At 34.1% G+C, this 18,674-nt stretch overlaps 1 protein-coding gene across 1 annotated transcript; it reads left to right on the forward strand.

Annotated features, from left to right (window-relative positions):
• Positions 1–521: 521 nt before the first annotated feature.
• On the forward strand, positions 522–14,433 carry LOC128222135 (uncharacterized PE-PGRS family protein PE_PGRS3-like). Its single transcript, XM_052931004.1, has 6 exons — positions 522–734; positions 7,942–8,005; positions 9,011–9,139; positions 10,125–10,793; positions 11,181–11,255; positions 14,116–14,433. Exons 1-5 carry the CDS (start codon positions 639–641, stop codon positions 11,234–11,236), a joined length of 1,014 nt encoding a protein of 337 aa, XP_052786964.1. The 5' UTR covers positions 522–638; the 3' UTR covers positions 11,237–11,255; positions 14,116–14,433.
• Positions 14,434–18,674: the final 4,241 nt, after the last annotated feature.

The raw sequence follows: 18,674 nt of genomic DNA on the forward strand, positions 1-18,674 counted from the left end.
ATTTATACAATATTATCCAATGTTGAAAATAGTAGATACTTTGAAAACTTCAGTTGAACCTTCCCTCCTTGCTCACTATCGTTTAAAGTAATTCAAGTAGTTATAAGTTGACGTCACATAATTCACGAATTCAAAATCGTATATGGATAATATAAACTAGGGCATTATGTTTTTTTTTCAATTACTTAACATATTAGTAAAAATATGTTAGAGTTTTAATTGTATGCAATTACAGCGAAAATAAAACCTTTTTGCTAGCGTGACACATCTGACGGCCCTGAAATTTGCTAATGACTCTTGCATAAACGCGAGTTCGCAGAGTATCAAACCCAGGTACATGTGTACCCAATCCCTTAGTTTAAGACTATTCTATATTCATTCTATTTTACAAGCACAAATATCTTCCGCAATATCAATATCATCCATCGTTTCTGTATGTGAACTGTTACCGCTACATGCAGTTTGAAATATTTTCTAATAAAATATATATTTATGCCTAGATTTGTCTTCCTGGATTAAACTTACAAAAGTTGAGTGTTTCGATTACTATCTTCTTGCTAAATAAAACCAAGCATTACAATTGTTCAAATTTTTGACGGTAATTGTGTTGTAGCAAGTCAAAAGACGTTGAAAAAAATATGTTGCGTGAAAAATCTGGAGTGCTTCCCCATAAAACTCTATTTTCTTCAAGGAATTATCCCTTAAGGTTCTGTGGAAATGGTGTCAAAGCTGCGGTGAGTATTTATTTATATATTTTAAAACCATTGTGTTCCAGTGTCTGTTTCATTATATATATTACACTAAGTGAGCACCATACTGGCCACAAGTGAAGTAGCTTCTTTTTGTTCATTAGGTACATTATTTTGCGAACTTACACTGAAACACTTGTGTCTATTATTATTATATACCTTAATGTGGTATTAAAAGACAATCAATTGAATTAATTAAAAAAAACATGTCCCAACCAAGTGCGCGCTGGTATTTGATTTTGGTTTTAAGACGGATATAATTTAAGAACAGTGAAACATATCAAACTGGTATTTACACTGTTTGAAAGAGTGATAAACTGGTATTTACACTCTTTGAAAGAGTGATAAACTGGTATTTACACTCTTTGAAAGAGTGATAAACTGGTATTTACACTGTTTGAAAGGGTGATAAACTGGTATTTACACTCTTTGAAAGAGTGATAAACTGTTATTTACACTGGTATTTACACTCTTTGAAAGAGTGATAAACTGGTATTTACACTCTTTGAAAGAGTGATAAACTGGTATTTACACTCTTTGAAAGAGTGATAAACTGGTATTTACACTCTTTGAAAAGTGATAAACTGGTATTTACACTCTTTGAAAGAGTGATAAACTGGTATTTACACTCTTTGAAAGAGTGATAAACTGGTATTTACACTCTTTGAAAGAGTGATAAACTGGTATTTACACTCTTTGAAACGTGATAAACTGGTATTTTGACACTCTTGAAAGAGTGATAAACTGGTATTTACACTCTTTGAAACGGTGATAACTGGTATTTACACTCTTTGAAAGAGTGATAAACTGGTATTTACACTCTTTGAAAGAGTGATAAACTGGTATTTACACTCTTTGAAAGAGTGATAAACTGGTATTTACACTCTTCGAAAGAGTGATAAACTGATATTTACACTCTTTGAAAGAGTGATAAACTGGTATTTACACTCTTTGAAAGAGTGATAAACTGGTATTTACACTCTTTGAAAGAGTGATAAACTGGTATTTACACTCTTTGAAAGAGTGATAAACTGGTATTTACACTCTTTGAAAGAGTGATAAACTGGTATTTACACTCTTTGAAACAGTGATAAACTGGTATTTACACTCTTTGAAACAGTGATAAACTGGTATTTACACTCTTTGAAAGAGTGATAAACTGGTATTTACACTCTTTGAAAGAGTGATAAACTGGTATTTACACTCTTTGAAAGGTGATAAACTGGTATTTACACTCTTTGAAAGAGTGATAAACTGGTATTTACATTCCTTAAAAGTCATAAACTGGTATTTACACTCTTGAAAGAGTGATAAACTGGTATTTACACTCTTGAAAGAGTGATAAACTGGTATTTACACTCTTGAAAGAGTGATAAACTGGTATTTACACTCCTTGAAAGAGTGATAAACTGGTATTTACACTCCTTGAAAGAGTGCTAAACTGGTATTTACACTCCTTGAAAGAGTGCTAAACTGGTATTTACACTCTTTGAAAGAGTGCTAAACTGGTATTTACACTGTTTGAAAGAGTGCTAAACTGGTATTTACACTCTTTGAAACGGTGATAAACTGGTATTTTGCACTCGTTGAAAGAGTGATAAACTGGTATTTACACTCTTTGAAACGGTATAACTGGTATTTACACTCTTTGAAACGGTGATAAACTGGTATTTACACTCTTTGAAACAGTGATAAACTGGTATTTACACTCTTTGAAACAGTGATAAACTGGTATTTACACTCTTGAAAGAGTGATAAACTGGTATTTACACTGTTTGAAAGAGTGATAAACTGGTATTTACACTCTTTGAAAGAGTGATAAACTGGTATTTACACTCTTTGAAAGAGTGATAAACTGGTATTTACACTCTTTGAAAGAGTGATAAACTGGTATTTACACTCCTTGAAAGAGTGATAAACTGGTATTTACACTCCTTGAAAGAGTGATAAACTGGTATTTACACTCCTTGAAAGAGTGATAAACTGGTATTTACACTCCTTGAAAGAGTGATAAACTGGTATTTACACTCCTTGAAAGAGTGCTAAACTGGTATTTACACTCCTTGAAAGAGTGCTAAACTGGTATTTACACTCTTTGAAAGAGTGCTAAACTGGTATTTACACTCTTTGAAAGAGTGCTAAACTAGTATTTACACTCTTTGAAAGAGTGCTAAACTGATATTTAAACTGGTATTGAATGAGTGCTAAACAGGTATTTACACTGTTTGAAAGAGTGCTAAACTGGTATTTACACTGGTATTGAAAGAGAAATAAACTGGTATTTACACTGTTTGAAAGAGTGATAAACTGGTATTTACACTCTTTGAAAGAGTGATAAACTGGTATTTACACTCTTTGAAAGAGTGATAAACTGGTATTTACACTCTTTGAAAGAGTGATAAACTGGTATTTACACTCTTTGAAACAGTGATAAACTGGTATTTACACTCTTTGAAACAGTGATAAACTGGTATTTACACTCTTTGAAACAGTGATAAACTGGTATTTACACTCTTTGAAAGGGTGATAAACTGGTATTTACACTCTTTGAAAGGGTGATAAACTGGTATTTACACTCTTTGAAAGAGTGATAAACTGGTATTTACACTCCTTGAAAGAGTGATAAACTGGTATTTACACTCCTTGAAAGAGTGATAAACTGGTATTTACACTCCTTGAAAGAGTGATAAACTGGTATTTACACTCTTTGAAAGAGTGCTAAACTGGTATTTACACTCTTTGAAAGAGTGCTAAACTGGTATTTACACTCTTTGAAAGAGTGCTAATCTGGTATTTACACTCTTTGAAAGAGTGCTAAACTGGTATTTACACTCTTTGAAAGAGTGCTAAACTAGTATTTACACTCTTTGAAAGAGTGCTAAACTGATATTTAAACTGGTATTGAATGAGTGCTAAACAGGTATTTACACTGTTTGAAAGAGTGCTAAACTGGTATTTACACTGGTATTGAAAGAGAAAAAAACTGGTATTTACACTGTTTGAAAGAGAGATAAACTGGTATTTACACTCTTTGAAAGAGTGATAAGCTGGTATTTACACTCTTTGAAAGAGTTATAAACTGATATTTACACTCTTTGAAAGTGTGCTAAACTGGCATTTACACTCTTTGAAAGAGTGCTAAACTGGTATTTACACTCTTTCAAAGAGTGCTAAACTGGTATTTACACTCCTTGATAGAGTGATAAACTGGTATTTACACTGTTTGAAAGAGTGCTAAACTGGTATTTACACTCTTTGAAAGAGTGATAAACTGGTATTTACACTCTTTGAAAGGGTGATAAACTGGTATTTACACTCTTTGAAAGGGTGATAAACTGGTATTTACACTCTTTGAAAGAGTGATAAACTGGTATTTACACTCCTTGAAAGGGTGATAAACTGGTATTTACACTCCTTGAAAGAGTGATAAACTGGTATTTACACTCCTTGAAAGAGTGATAAACTGGTATTTACACTGTTTGAAAGAGTGATAAACTGGTATTTACACTCTTTGAAAGAGTGATAAACTGGTATTTACACTCTTTGAAAGAGTGCTAAACTGGCATTTACACTCCTTGAAAGAGTGCTAAACTGGTATTTACACTCTTTGAAAGAGTGCTAAACTGGTATTTACACTGGTATTGAAAGAGTGCTAAACTGGTATTTACACTCTTTGAAAGAGTGCTAAACTGATATTTACACTGGTATTGAAAGAGAGATAAACTGGTATTTACACTCTTTGAAAGAGAGATAAACTGGTATTTACACTCTTGAAAGAGTGATAAACTGGTATTTACACTCTTTGAAAGAGTGATAAACTGGTATTTACACTCTTTGAAAGAGTGATAAACTGGTATTTACACTCTTTGAAAGAGTGATAAACTGGTATTTACACTCTTTGAAACAGTGATAAACTGGTATTTACACTCTTTGAAACAGTGATAAACTGGTATTTACACTCTTTGAAACAGTGATAAACTGGTATTACACTCTTTGAAAGGGTGATAAACTGGTATTTACACTCTTTGAAAGAGTGATAAACTGGTATTTACACTCTTTGAAAGGGAGATAAACTGGTATTTACACTCTTTGAAAGGGTGATAAACTGGTATTTACACTCTTTGAAAGAGTGATAAACTGGTATTTACACTCCTTGAAAGGGAGATAAACTGGTATTTACACTCTTGAAAGGTCATAAACTGGTATTTACACTCTTGAAAGAGTGATAAACTGGTATTTACACTGTTTGAAGAGTGATAAACTGGTATTTACACTACTTGAAAGAGTGATAATCTGGTATTTACACTCTTTGAAAGAGTGCTAAACTGGCATTTACACTCTTTGAAAGAGTGCTAAACTGGTATTTACACTCTTTGAAAGATGCTAAACTGGTATTTACACTGGTATTGAAAGAGTGCTAAACTGGTATTTACACTGTTTGAAAGAGTGCTAACTGGTATTTACACTGGTATTGAAGAGAGATAAACTGGTATTTACACTGTTTGAAAGGGAGATAAACTGGTATTTACACTCTTTGAAAGGTGATTAACCGGTATTTACACTCTTTGAAAGAGTGTAAACTGGTATTTACACTCTTTGAAAGTGATAAACTGGTATTTACACTCTTTGAAAGAGTGATAATCTGTATTCACACTGTTTGAAAGAATGATAAACTGGTATTTACACTCTTTGAAAGTGATAAACTGGTATTTACACTCTTTGAAACAGTGATGAACTGGTATTTACACTCTTTGAAACAGTGATATAATAAAAATAATTCTTAATGGATTTTGCATTTATATTACATGTGAAGTATTCATGGCAGATGTAGGTTCAGGTATTGTCATAGCATTGTTGTTTCTAAAAGAAAATATATTAAAATTAAAGTTTGTGAACATTGAACATAGAGAATAATTGTTGTGGAAAACGTTCATAAAATGGTACAAATGAAATTCATAACAATCCACATTGATGGTAGAATATGCTATATTCTATAACATGTTATATGTTTATTTTAGGTTTCCAAGACAACAAACACTGATACGTTTTCTGTACTCAAATAATTTTGTTGTGAATAAAGCATAAGCATTACAGTATAACGGCATCATAATTTGCAGTTTGATCTGACGTTGATATTCACATGTATTCTTAAAATTTAGAAGACTTTATCGTATGCAGAGACTCGTGTATATATATATATGTTTTTGCACAGCATTACTTGTAAGGATTCTTGTTTCTATCAACAATGATGGATGGTTTACCCAGTCTCTCTTCATGTTACTACCAAAATGCATTGTATTGCTCATGTCCATGATTTCACCAATTATCGGTAGAATTAACATTTTACATTTAAGAATTATCTCAACGACGAATTATATTAACCTCTAAATTGAATTCAGTCGTTAGATTCGTAAATATATACAGGGCATTTGCAAGGTATTTCATTATGAGAACTAAGAATATTAGCATTTTTATTCTAAATACTTCAGACAGCGCGGGCCTGCCGACCTAATTGTTAAGGACACACGAAATTTACAATACATTTTATTTTAAAAGCAAAACCTTAAAGTAACAAAAGACAATAGCAAGTTTGCGCAAAGTGAAATTTAGAAAAAAAATATATTGTTCTTTAGCTTATTACACGTCAATACTATTGGAAATAGTTGAACTGGCTTAAGCACACGAATATAGCATATATCTTAGCCAAAGGTTGAACAAAGACAAAAGCTTAACATTGCATACATGTTAAATAAAACAAAACCGCTTATGTATGATCTCTTTGGTTTTTAATACGATTACAAACACTCACAGTTCAACAATCTTTATTCTCACAAGTATCAACATTATTTTGATTCTGCTGACCTTTGCTGATTCCATCTTGCATAACTCTTGTTTTGTATGTTCTTTCCCTAATAATGTCTGAATCAAGTTCAATATTTTGTTAAGTGCCACACCTTATTTCAACTAAAGTCACCAAAACCCATTGTATTTGGTGGAAATTGGTGACAAATTAAGGTTAAATGAAACGAATGTCGCTAATTTCCAAAATAACTAATGTATGACGCCAAAACAACCAGTCGATAGTTCGCGGTCATCTTGTGTCACTTTTTAAATAAACTGTGCAGTATACTTTAATTTATATAGATATTTAATAAGTTTGGATACTTAGTCTTAAGTAGAAATAAATTATTACACTAGTGTCTGACATTTACCACATTTGAAAACATAAACATAATATTTGAGGGTCCACAGTGCCGTTGCATGAATGTCATGAAGCAAGTTCGTATTGATGATCTACATATGTGAACCCTGGTTACGTCTGTGACAGGACGGGACTGAACATTCAGAAAACCTGAGGGACACTCTCAAAGGGGCACGTGCAGTTTGCCATACATTTAAGGAAATAAGCTGGAACAACTGCGAGTCGTTGTCTTATTAATTCCTATAACTATAAGATGTTCAAATTGTGTTCTTTATGAGATTCACTGACGTGTCATAGTTAATTCAAAATGAATACTAACAGTTATCCACCAATTAACATCCAATGTTCCATGTGATAATATAGTATAAAAGAAAGAAATTGTATTTGCTTATTGCAATTAACGTAGTCATTTTGTTTCCTTAGTAAAAGAAGAAGTACGTATTCTTGTTAATTTATGATTTCAACGTTTATTTGTGCCTAGTTACATACCATTCTTTATTTTGTTTGTCTTTTTGAGTTCACCAAGTTCTGCTAGAAACATAGTGAGATACAAGCAGTAAGGGTGCGATATCTTTGCTCTTTACGAATAGTTGTCTAAGTTCATTTACGTGCTCGGTGTCAATTACCGAAGTTGTTGGCTCGATTCCGACATGTGCATATAGCAACGTGTGCAGTATGTTACATTTGGCGCCCAAAGAGGGTCCATTGTCGCACGATAAGCCTCAAGGTCATTGAAAACTTGATATTTGTCTCCAAAATTCTATGACGAATTTCAATACTGAGGGGGAATGTGTAACCGGGAATACAATATGTATATAGCGGCACTTATAAGATTTTACACTGCATTGCTTTAGAGCTAGCGTTAATGGCGACGCGGTAGTGTCCGCCTGCAGAGGGAGAGGAAATGGGATTGAACCCCGAAAGGTACATCTAGCAATGTGTGCAGTCCGTTATATATTTTATTAGATAATAATTTGTCGCATATTTCAGATAGTGGCGTATGTGATCTCTTGTGCTGCTGCTGTTGTTGCTGCTGTAACAACCAATCCTTCAGGTATATCCACTTAATAACACAACACTGCACATTTCATGCATTTTTTCTACAATGTTAAACATTGAAAAGCGTTTAATTTTGTAATTATTGGTATTTAAAAACACTCATGCTAAAATATTTATCAAAATCAACTTAAATCGTTAGTACGTTGTTTTTGTAAAGAATAAGGACGGCTAAACTACTCTCGCATGTTTTGCATGTACGCACATTTAAGTTATTATCTTAGCAAATACTTCATGCATTGGATCAATAGACAAGATTCCCAACCGTCCAACTTACTTAACTAATCACGTGCTATAACTATATTTTAGATATCAGGCAAAATACGCACCTTCAACAACCTTGTAAACATACAAACACATTGTATTTGATCGAAACTTTAATAGCAGTTCGATATCGCTAAGAACTCCGTTCCTTTCGAAAATTAGCCAAATCCGCACATGCAGAGCTGCTATTTTACATTTTTCCCAGACTGAATACACAAGTCTTTTTGACTGCACATACGCAGAAGGAAAAGGCATTACGATAAAGTCACGCTATCGCATCTCTTCTAAGGCTTGGATAACTACGAACGATAAACCGATTGAGAAAAAAGGCAACTTTAAAAGTGAAAACGAAATCTGTAATTTTTAGGAGACTGCGTTTTTTACGAATATTTAGTTTTAATTGATCATTTTTCCATTTTGTAGCCGTGCTTTCTTGACCATGTTTGATTATGAAATGTATCGTTCAACTTCCTGCACTACAGTCATGCACCTAATACTGTAAGATACAGCCGTCTTACTTATTGTTAAAGCTTATGCTAATCACACACAGTCCTTTATAACTTTAAACGTTGGTTACTTGTACACTGAAAATGGTGAAGCAATTGGTTTTGTTGATAATGATGGTCTTTTGAAACACGAACCAGATTCGTTTCGGTTTAAATATAGTTTTATTTTCTGCTTGGGTCCGACTGAAGAACGCTCAGGGAGCATAACATTTCACCAACATTTGAATTTCCAGAAAGGGAATCGCAGTCGCTAGACAGCGGGTTGTCAACGGTTGCTATTGTTGACATAGTGATTGGTGCAATCCTGTTTGTCATAATTCTTGCTGTTGGTATTCGTGTGTGGAAACTCCTCAAAAAGAGAGGTATAAAAAATGTTATGCAAAAATAAATACAATTTGTATGTAAATATTCAAGCAGAGGCGATTTGGTGGCCATTTATTCAAAGGTTAAGATTGGATAAATTGTGGAATTCTAGTCAAAATGACTTTTGGTACAGTGTCAAAATTATATAACAATGACAGTCACTATCTGCATTTTGAAAATTATGTTTTTTAAAGGAACTCATCCATAGAATGTATGTTGGTAATAACTTTTGTAAAATTCATCATCAAATTATGCAAATATTGCTTCTCGGCCAAATATGCTATATCTGTCAATTTTGTATATAATCAATTCTAGAGCTTGATTTGAACGCTTGGTGTTGTATCTTTGTTCACATATTCTCGTATAAATAGTTAATATAACATAATTTATTTGCAACAGAAGCTGGGGCACCTCGTGCTTATTAATCATATTCAATAATGCCTATTCAGCTTTTACACTACTCTCATCACATCAGAATCTTGAGCCTAATCACGAAGCTTAAATTGTTCGATAAACATAATGCAAATATTAAATTAGTATTTCTACTTAAACTTATAAACTTGAGTAACTCGCAAAGTTTGACTTTATATATATTTGTTTCGGATATGATCAGCAGAGAAACTGTTTTAATAATATTTTCTAATTTTTCTCTGAATTCTTCAATTCAAATATTATTGCCAAATCAATAGAGCAAGAAATACATATTATGTGTGGAAATAAAACAGTATTGGTTTTATTTTTAGTGTTCACTGCGAGACAATAACTATAAGTTTAAGCCAAAAATGTATGTACTATCCTTTGACTAAATTCCACTTGCAAATCAGTAAATCAGCAAATCAACTATTAATATTTAGAAAGGTTAAACTATTAACTTAATTTGCTTAAAACAGTTTACTCTCAAAAAGATAAACAGTTTTGTCCATAACACATAGAATTTAAGTTTATCTTTGTTTACGAAAATATTTCTTTTAAATATTATTGCAGGTGCTGTTGGTAGCGCTCACAAAATAGGTGCAGTTTATGGCGCTCATAATGCGGTTGGTGCTTTTCACGATGCAGATGCAGGTGTTGGTGCTCACAATGTAGATGCAGGTATATGGGCTCACAATGCAGATGTTGGCGCTCACAATGCAGGTGCGGTTGGTGGCGCTCACAATGCAGGTGCAGTAGGTGGCATTTACAATGCAGGTGTAGTTGGTGGCTTTCACGATGCGGATGCAGGTGTTGGTGCTCACAATGTTAATGTAGGTGTTGACGCTCACGATGCAGGTGCAGTTGGTGGCGTTTACAATGCAGGTGCAGTTGGGGGCTTTCACGATGCAGATGCAGGTGTTGGTGCTCACAATGAAGAAGCAGGTGTTGGTGCTCATAATGCAGGTGCAGTTGGTGGCGCTTACAATGCATGTGCAGTTGGTGGCGTTCGCAATGCAGGTGCAGTTGGTAGCGCCCACAATTCAGGTCCAGTTGGTGGCGCAAACAATGCAGGTACAGTTGGTGGCGCTAACAATGCAGGTGCAGTTGGTGGCGCCCGCAATACAGGTGCAGTTGTTGGCGCTAACAATGCAGGTTCTACTGGACATATTTCAAATGGTAACGCTGACAACGCAGGTGCAATAGTTTCCAATATTGACACTAACAGACATTTGGAAACTGGTAAATACCTTTTGGATTCTTATTTATCAATTATATACTAGCTGAATAAAGTAATTGTACTGTAAGTTATACTATATTTTAAAGAAACATTCAAAATAAGAATTACAGATGATATAAACAAAAAAATGCAACGTGTTATAAGGGAGTACATTAAATCAGCGAACGTCCCTTTATGATACAGTTTTAGATAAGTAGTCATCATGTACAGTTTATGTCACTACATGGAACAGCATCATTCTTTAAAAAAATGAAAGTATTCAAAGACAAGAACGGGCCGAACTTCCGAGTTCAAGGCCTGTAATTGGCAATTTAATAGTCACTGTTTCTAAATTTGATAGAAGCAAAATAATATACTGGTATGCATTTTTCTTTATGATATATTTCCAGCTTCAGATTTCATTGACGACCATCAAGATGGCGACACATCGGATAATAAATTTTGAAAACACGAAAAGACCAATGGTATTATGATATTTTTACATATTGAATCATGTCTAATACCTACACTTTGTCTGTCGATCTTCGATAATATCAAGTACAGGATGATTGTACCAAATATATTAAACCTTAGCATGTTTTATGGAGGTTCTCGTGACATCCTAAAAAGATGCTTAAAGGATTGACTTTTCTATCAGGTCGACACTTCGGTAACTATAATGAAGCTAATTGATAATTAAACACTGAACCACTTAGTAGCTAAATAGAAACGATGACCTTAACATTACTATACTGTTATTGGTATTCGTGTATGGAAGCTCTTTTATTGGTATGCGTGTATGGCTATGGTTTTATTTTAGGAAATAAGTATATTGTATATCTTGTTCAAACAGGGAGTAATTTGTAATCTTAATGCATGATCTAATTTTGAATTGTATGTCATTACATTGAAACATATAGAAGCGGTCCACATATTCACTGCAACATGCATGATAAAGCAAGCTGAATTACACTGGCTTCTTCATTACGGGTATGTCTGATTGTAAACTGAAATTGACTGGCGTGTACACGAACGTGCATTTGATGCTGGTGATTCATGGTTTATTACTTTTTGAAGTATGACTGATAGTAAACTGAGACAGATTGACGAGTTTCGGAATGTCCATGTGGTTTGGTTCCTGGTGTATTTCTTGAGGTGTGGCTGATCGTAAACTGAAACATCATTGACGGGTGTAGGATTGTTCAGTTCTCTATTAGGTTGATAGGTTCTCTATTTCCTGGGTTTATTACTTGTTGAGGTATGGACATTTGTTAACTGAGACTGATGGACGAGTGTAGGATTGTGCAAATGGTTCTCTATTTTCTGGGTTTATTACTTGTTGAGGTATGGACATTTGTTAACTGAGACTGATGGACGAGTGTAGGATTGTGCATATTGTTCTTTATTTCCTGGGTTTATTACTTGTTGAGGTATGGATATTTGTTAACTGAGACTGATGGACGAGTGTAGGATTGTGTATATTGTTCTCTATTTCCTGGGTTTATTACTTGTTGAGGTATGGACATTTGTTAACTGAGGCTGATGGACGAGTGTAGGATTGTGCATGTTGTTCCCTATTTCCTTGGTTTATTACTTGTTGAGGTATGGACATTTGTTAACTGAGACTGATAGACGAGTGTAGGATTGTGCATATTGTTCTCTATTTCCTGGGTTTATTACTTGTTGAGGTATGGACATTTGTTAACTGAGACTGATGGACGAGTGTAGGATTGTGCATATTGTTCTCTATTTCCTGGGTTTATTACTTGTTGAGGTATGGACATTTGTTAACTGAGACTGATGGACGAGTGTAGGATTGTGAAAATGGTTCTCTATTTCCTGGGTTTATTACCTGGTAAGGTATGGACATTTGTTAACTGAGACTGATGGACGAGTGTAGGATTGTGCATGTTGTTCTCTATTTCCTGGGTTTATTACTTGTTGAGGTATGGATATTTGTTAACTGAGACTGATGGACGAGTGTAGGATTGTGCATATTGTTCTCTATTTCCTGGGTTTATTACTTGTTGAGGTATGGACATTTGTTAACTGAGACTGATGGACGAGTGTAGGATTGTGCATGTTGTTCTCTATTTCCTGGGTTTATTACTTGTTGAGGTATGGATATTTGTTAACTGAGACTGATGGACGAGTGCAGTAATGTGCATGTGCTGCTCTTGACTCCTGGTGTAGTACTTCTGAAGGTATGGCTATGTTGTAAAATGCGGCATATGGACGAGTGTTGTAATGTGCATGTGCTGCTCTTGACTCCTGGTGTAGTACTTCTGAAGGTATGGCTATGTTGTAAATTGCGGCATACTGACGAGTGCAGTAACGTGCATGTGCTGCTCTTGACGCCTGGTGTAGTACTTCTGAAGGTATGGCTATGTTGTAAATTGCGGCATATGAACGAGTGTTGTAATGTGCATGTGCTGTACTTGACTCCTGGTGTGGTACTTCTTAAGGTATGGCTATGTTGTAAATTGCGGCATATTGACGAGTGTTGGAATGTGCATGTGATGCTATTGACTCCTGGTGTAGTACTTCTGAAGGTATGGCTATGTTGTAAATCGTGGCATATGGACGAGTGCTGGAATGTGCATGTGCTGCTTTTGACTCCTGGTGTAGTACTTCTTAAGGTATGGCTATGTTGTAAATTGCGGCATATTGACGAGTGTAGTAATGTGCATGTGGTGCTCTTGACTCCTGGTGTAGTACTTCTTAAGGTATGGCTATGTTGTAAATTGCGGAATATTGACGAGTGCAGTAATGTGCATGTGCGACTCTTGACTCCTGGTGTAGTACTTCTTAAGGTATGGCTATGTTGTAAATTGCGGCATATGGACGAGTGCAGTATTGTGCATGTGGTGCTCTTGACTCCTGGTGTAGTACTTCTTAAGGTATGACTATGTTGTAAATTGCGGCATATGGACGAGTGTTGGAATGTGCATGTGGTGCTCTTGACTCCTGGTGTAGTACTTCTTAAGGTATGACTATGTTGTAAATTGAGGCATATTGACGAGTGCAGTAATGTGCATGTGGTGCTCTTGACTCCTGGTGTAGTACTTCTTAAGGTATGACTATGTTGTAAATTGAGGCATATGGACGAGTGCAGTAATGTGCATGTGGTGCTCTTGACTCCTGGTGTTGTAATTCTTAAGGTATGGCTATGTTGTAAATTGCGACATATGGACGAGTGTTTGAATGTGCATGTGGTGCTATTGATTTAATGTTAATTACTTGTTTGGGTATGACTATTTGTAAACTGATACTGATAGGCTAATCCAGGAACGTGCATGCGGTGCTGTTAGTTCAAGGAATGAATTATATGTTATTTTATTTCAGCTAAAAATTTAAATGACAAAGACTGTTTCGAGAATTGAGACCAGATGTAACACACCTCTGCATAATTGTTTCCACTGTTATAAAGATAGACCAAGGACCGCTTAACCAGCTCCAATTCGATCATCCAGCGTTTACCAATTTAATAGTTTTGACAATTCTACATCTAGCCTAAACCAGTGAACTTCTTGATAAATCTTAATCTTGCCGAATTATAGCAGAACAATATCTTAAAGAGAACTTACGTGCAAATGAATCAATACTAATTAATTATAACTATCAACTTTGTCAACTGCTGCCTCAATTAAACTTAAACATATGTGTATTTGTAGATAAATAACAACAACAACACAACATTTTAACTATATGTTTTAAAACGAACCCTCTCCTTTACTGTTAGCTTGGAAAAGTTAGGCATCATGCCATAAGTAGAGTAAAGTTTAACAAGACCGATAAGAAATCGACAATCAGTATATAGCTAATGGCACCTGTGAACTAACAATGCTTACCACTGATCTAAGAATTATCACCATTAAACTAACAATATTCATCTCTGAACTAACAATGATCACCACTGAACTAACAATGATCACCATGAAACTCACAATGACTACCAAAGAACTAACAATAATCACCATTAAACAAAAAATGATCACAACTGAACTAACAATGTACAACACTGATTTAACAATAATCTACATGGAACTTACAATTATTACCACTTAACTAACAATGATCGCCACTTATCTAAAAATGATGAACATTGAGCTAACAATAATTAACATTGAATTAACAATGATCACCACTGAACTAACTATGGTAACCGCTGAACAACAAATGATCACAACTGAACAAACAGTGATCAACATGAAACTAACAATGATCACCACTGAACTAACAATGATCACCACTGGACTAATAATGACTACAATTGAACTATCATTGATCACCACTGAACACTAACAATGATCACCTATGAACTTACAATGGTCACCTTTGATCTAACAATGATCACCACTGAACTAACAATGATCAGCTATAAACTAAAAATGATCACCTATGAACTATTAATGATCACCACTGAATTAACAATGATAACCATACAACTAACAATGACTATCACTGAACTAACAAAGATCACCACTGAACTACCAATTATTATTACTGAACTACAAATGATCACCACTGAACTAGCAATGATCACCATACAACTAACAATGACTTCCACTGAACTAACAAAAACGTAAATTCATGAAGTTGAAAATGTGACATCGTAAACGGAAAAAGTCAAGAATGTTGTTGTTTTACTATTTATGAAACATTCATCAGGGATCATTTTATTGAATTGAAAATATCTGCTTTTTAGTTTGATCAGATTTGATACTTCTGCATGTTCCAACGACACGGAGGGAAAAATTAAGAGGTGTCACATTAAAGTAATCATTTAATAGAGTCAAGGACTTCGAACAATTTGATGCATATACAATTGTACATGCTGTAAAATTGCTGAAAATGTTGGTATATTCATTTTGCTGACTATGTAAGGTCGGCAGGGATTGCCGCTTTACAATTAAATTTAGTTGATATTATAACTTAACCAGTCTTCAAAGACTGGAGAAACCGTTCATGTGCTATGTTTGGCCAATGCCATACCATGTATAAGGAATAAAGGATTCAATAAAACAAATTTTGTACTTATTTACTTTTCAAGTTGCAAGCTTGATTACTTTTCAAGTTGCAAGCTTGATCAATTCACGCGCCAACTCTTTCAAAAAACGATTGCTTATTTGATCCGGATCAAAGGCCATGCCAGTTGATAACAATTTCAGAAAAGATGACCTCAATTCAATATTAAAGAAAGCGCTAAGGTTAATCATCTGGACGGTTGTGTTATAAATTGAATTACTAATCGTAGTTAATTAGTTTTTTGTGGTGTTATTACATTTATAGCACTTTCAATATATTTTTAAAAAAACTAAAGATTATCAAAAATATGTTTTGTAGAACAACTAAAACCAAAGCAACATAATTTAAATATTAGAAGTGTAAAATGCAGTACACATCTGGAGGAGGATATTCTTGAATAACGTTATTTGAGATATAAAAAATTTGCGACTGGACAAAAAGTGTCTAGAATTTAATTATAGTCAGACATTCTTTAAATTTTTATATCGTTGTGTTCAAGAACAAAAAATGATCTAATAGAAACAGGCGTATTAAGTACATTGCTTGAGAAAATTCTGAAGGATTGTATAAGAAAAGTTGTCGGTTTCAAACTATTATTTAAACATTGATCACACTGCCTTATTTTTTTTATTTTGAATATCAGATTGCCTGGTTTGAAGAATTAAAAACAACAAAATATAGGACAGTGATAGCGCATATTTTGATCTAAAAAATGGTTCTGTTTCACCAGAAATAGTAACAAATAGCGGATTGAAAACAAAGAAAATTTCAAAAATTGTAGTCGAATGTGGGATCTGATATCATTTGTTCAAGTCCCGGTGATACTTACAACTTGTATATTGTGATTGAAAGAATGGTCGCTTTAGGTTTTGATGGAAAGTAGTACACAAGGGATTGCGTGTGAGAGACGGTCAAATGAACCAAAATGTTGCAATTGTAAAGGCAATGTTCAAGCCATATACATTCATTTGGTTCTAGAGCGTGCCTTCTTTACGCAGCTTTATAAGCACGCACACTTACTGGAATGCCGCACTGCCTGCCCCTTACCTGTCTTTTCTTAACATAATGTAGGAGTCAACGTGTAAAATATCAGGAATCATATAACAACTTTTCCGTGAATCACATAATATCACATTCTGAAAACTCAGCAAAACAATATCGTTTTTATGGATAGAAATCCCCATTTGAATGGACTACCAACAGGTTTGATCAAATAGGGTAATCGGACCTGGCTTAGGTTGTATATCTTCCCATACAAGAAGGATAAATGAAACCAGACAAGTTGACCAGGCAACGGAAGCCTGTTTTTCGCATTTGGTATTGTCCTATAAGTGCCCTCCCATTTTAATAAACAAAGATATCAAACTACCAGGTTATTTGATAGTAATCAAAACTCATGGATAAGCTGAACCTAGGGGTAGGGGGGGGGGGGGCAGGGTCAACCACAGAAAGATGCAGAAGGTAGAAAATAGAGATCGGAAAATACAAATTAAATTAGTGACTTTTTATAAAGACTAACAAGAAGAGTGCGTACATTTAGACGGCAGAATAGGTATACATTAATAAAAAACGAAAAGGACAAATACATGAATATTTCAAGATATTAAATCAATATAATTAATTGGTATTAGGTTGTTATGCAATGATCTTCATCCTAGTAGTTATCGTTTAAACTAAAGCCAAATAACCATTTAAATAGTCAACATTTGTGACAAAGAATTATACAATGATGAGTGAAATGCAGAAACCAGATCATGTAAGAAGATTTTGTTTACATTACACGTGTTTGTTATTGATCGTTACAAGTCACATGTGGATATATTGTTCAATGAAGGTAACTCGATTTAAAAATTGGTATATGCTGTATTAGTAATATTTAAATGGTTTTTGGAACAGCAGTATAAACCATTTTTGTTCTTATTAAAATATAGACAAAGGGATTTGAAGATTTTACTTAGCCGGGTACGGATTTCTGATTTTTTATTAATAATATGCAATAAACAACAATGACAAAAAAGTGAGCAATCAAATAAATATAAATATTTACACCTCAACTTCCATTCCTTAAATGAACTGCCTTTCGGCAATTTCGTTCATCAATCGATGAACATAACATCTTCGGATATGTTCGGATCGTAATCCATTGCATAACAATATACATGAAAGATATTGATCTTGTTATTGGTTGTATTGTGTCTGCAGGTCCCGTAAAATATAGATTAACATTTGTGTTAGTTTATTATATTTTAAATATAATAGTACAAGAAGTGTTTCAATTTTACTTTTAAAAGTGATTTCAAGTGGTCGATCTTTTCCCGCGTTATTGTGACGTCATTTGAAAAAAAAATGTTTCCGGTTATAGTCGTGTCGTTCTATTTACAGAATGGGTAAGAACGGATTACTTAAAGGTTTTCTAAAATGAAATGAAGAATGTTTTTAACAATTCTTGAATGAAATAATGAACTATTGGTGTAAATGTAAGGAACGAATTGCGGGGTTGATGTCATTATCGGGGATATGAACGCAATTGGGTTGGTCAAAGTACGCGTTCGGACTGCATACACATTGAACAACCCAATTGCGTTCATACCCCGATAATGACATCAACCCCGCAATTTATTCCTTAATTAAACACGAGTGCTCTATTAACTAAACAATCACAGTAAAACAATAATATCAGAAAATATTGAGTTTGAACCTACATAAACTGTGTTTTCATATTGTTTTTGTATAATCATAAAGCGTAATAAAGTTATATATCAGAAGCTATTAATAAACATTATGTATGTTGAGTGACATTTAGTAGCGGTCGTTCACTTATGAGTCACAACGTTTCATTGTGAACATTGCAACGACACACTAATACTAATACTTGA

This window comes from Mya arenaria, chromosome 16 (genome assembly GCF_026914265.1).
Source record: "Mya arenaria isolate MELC-2E11 chromosome 16, ASM2691426v1".
In the NCBI taxonomy this organism is placed as follows: domain Eukaryota; kingdom Metazoa; phylum Mollusca; class Bivalvia; order Myida; family Myidae; genus Mya; species Mya arenaria.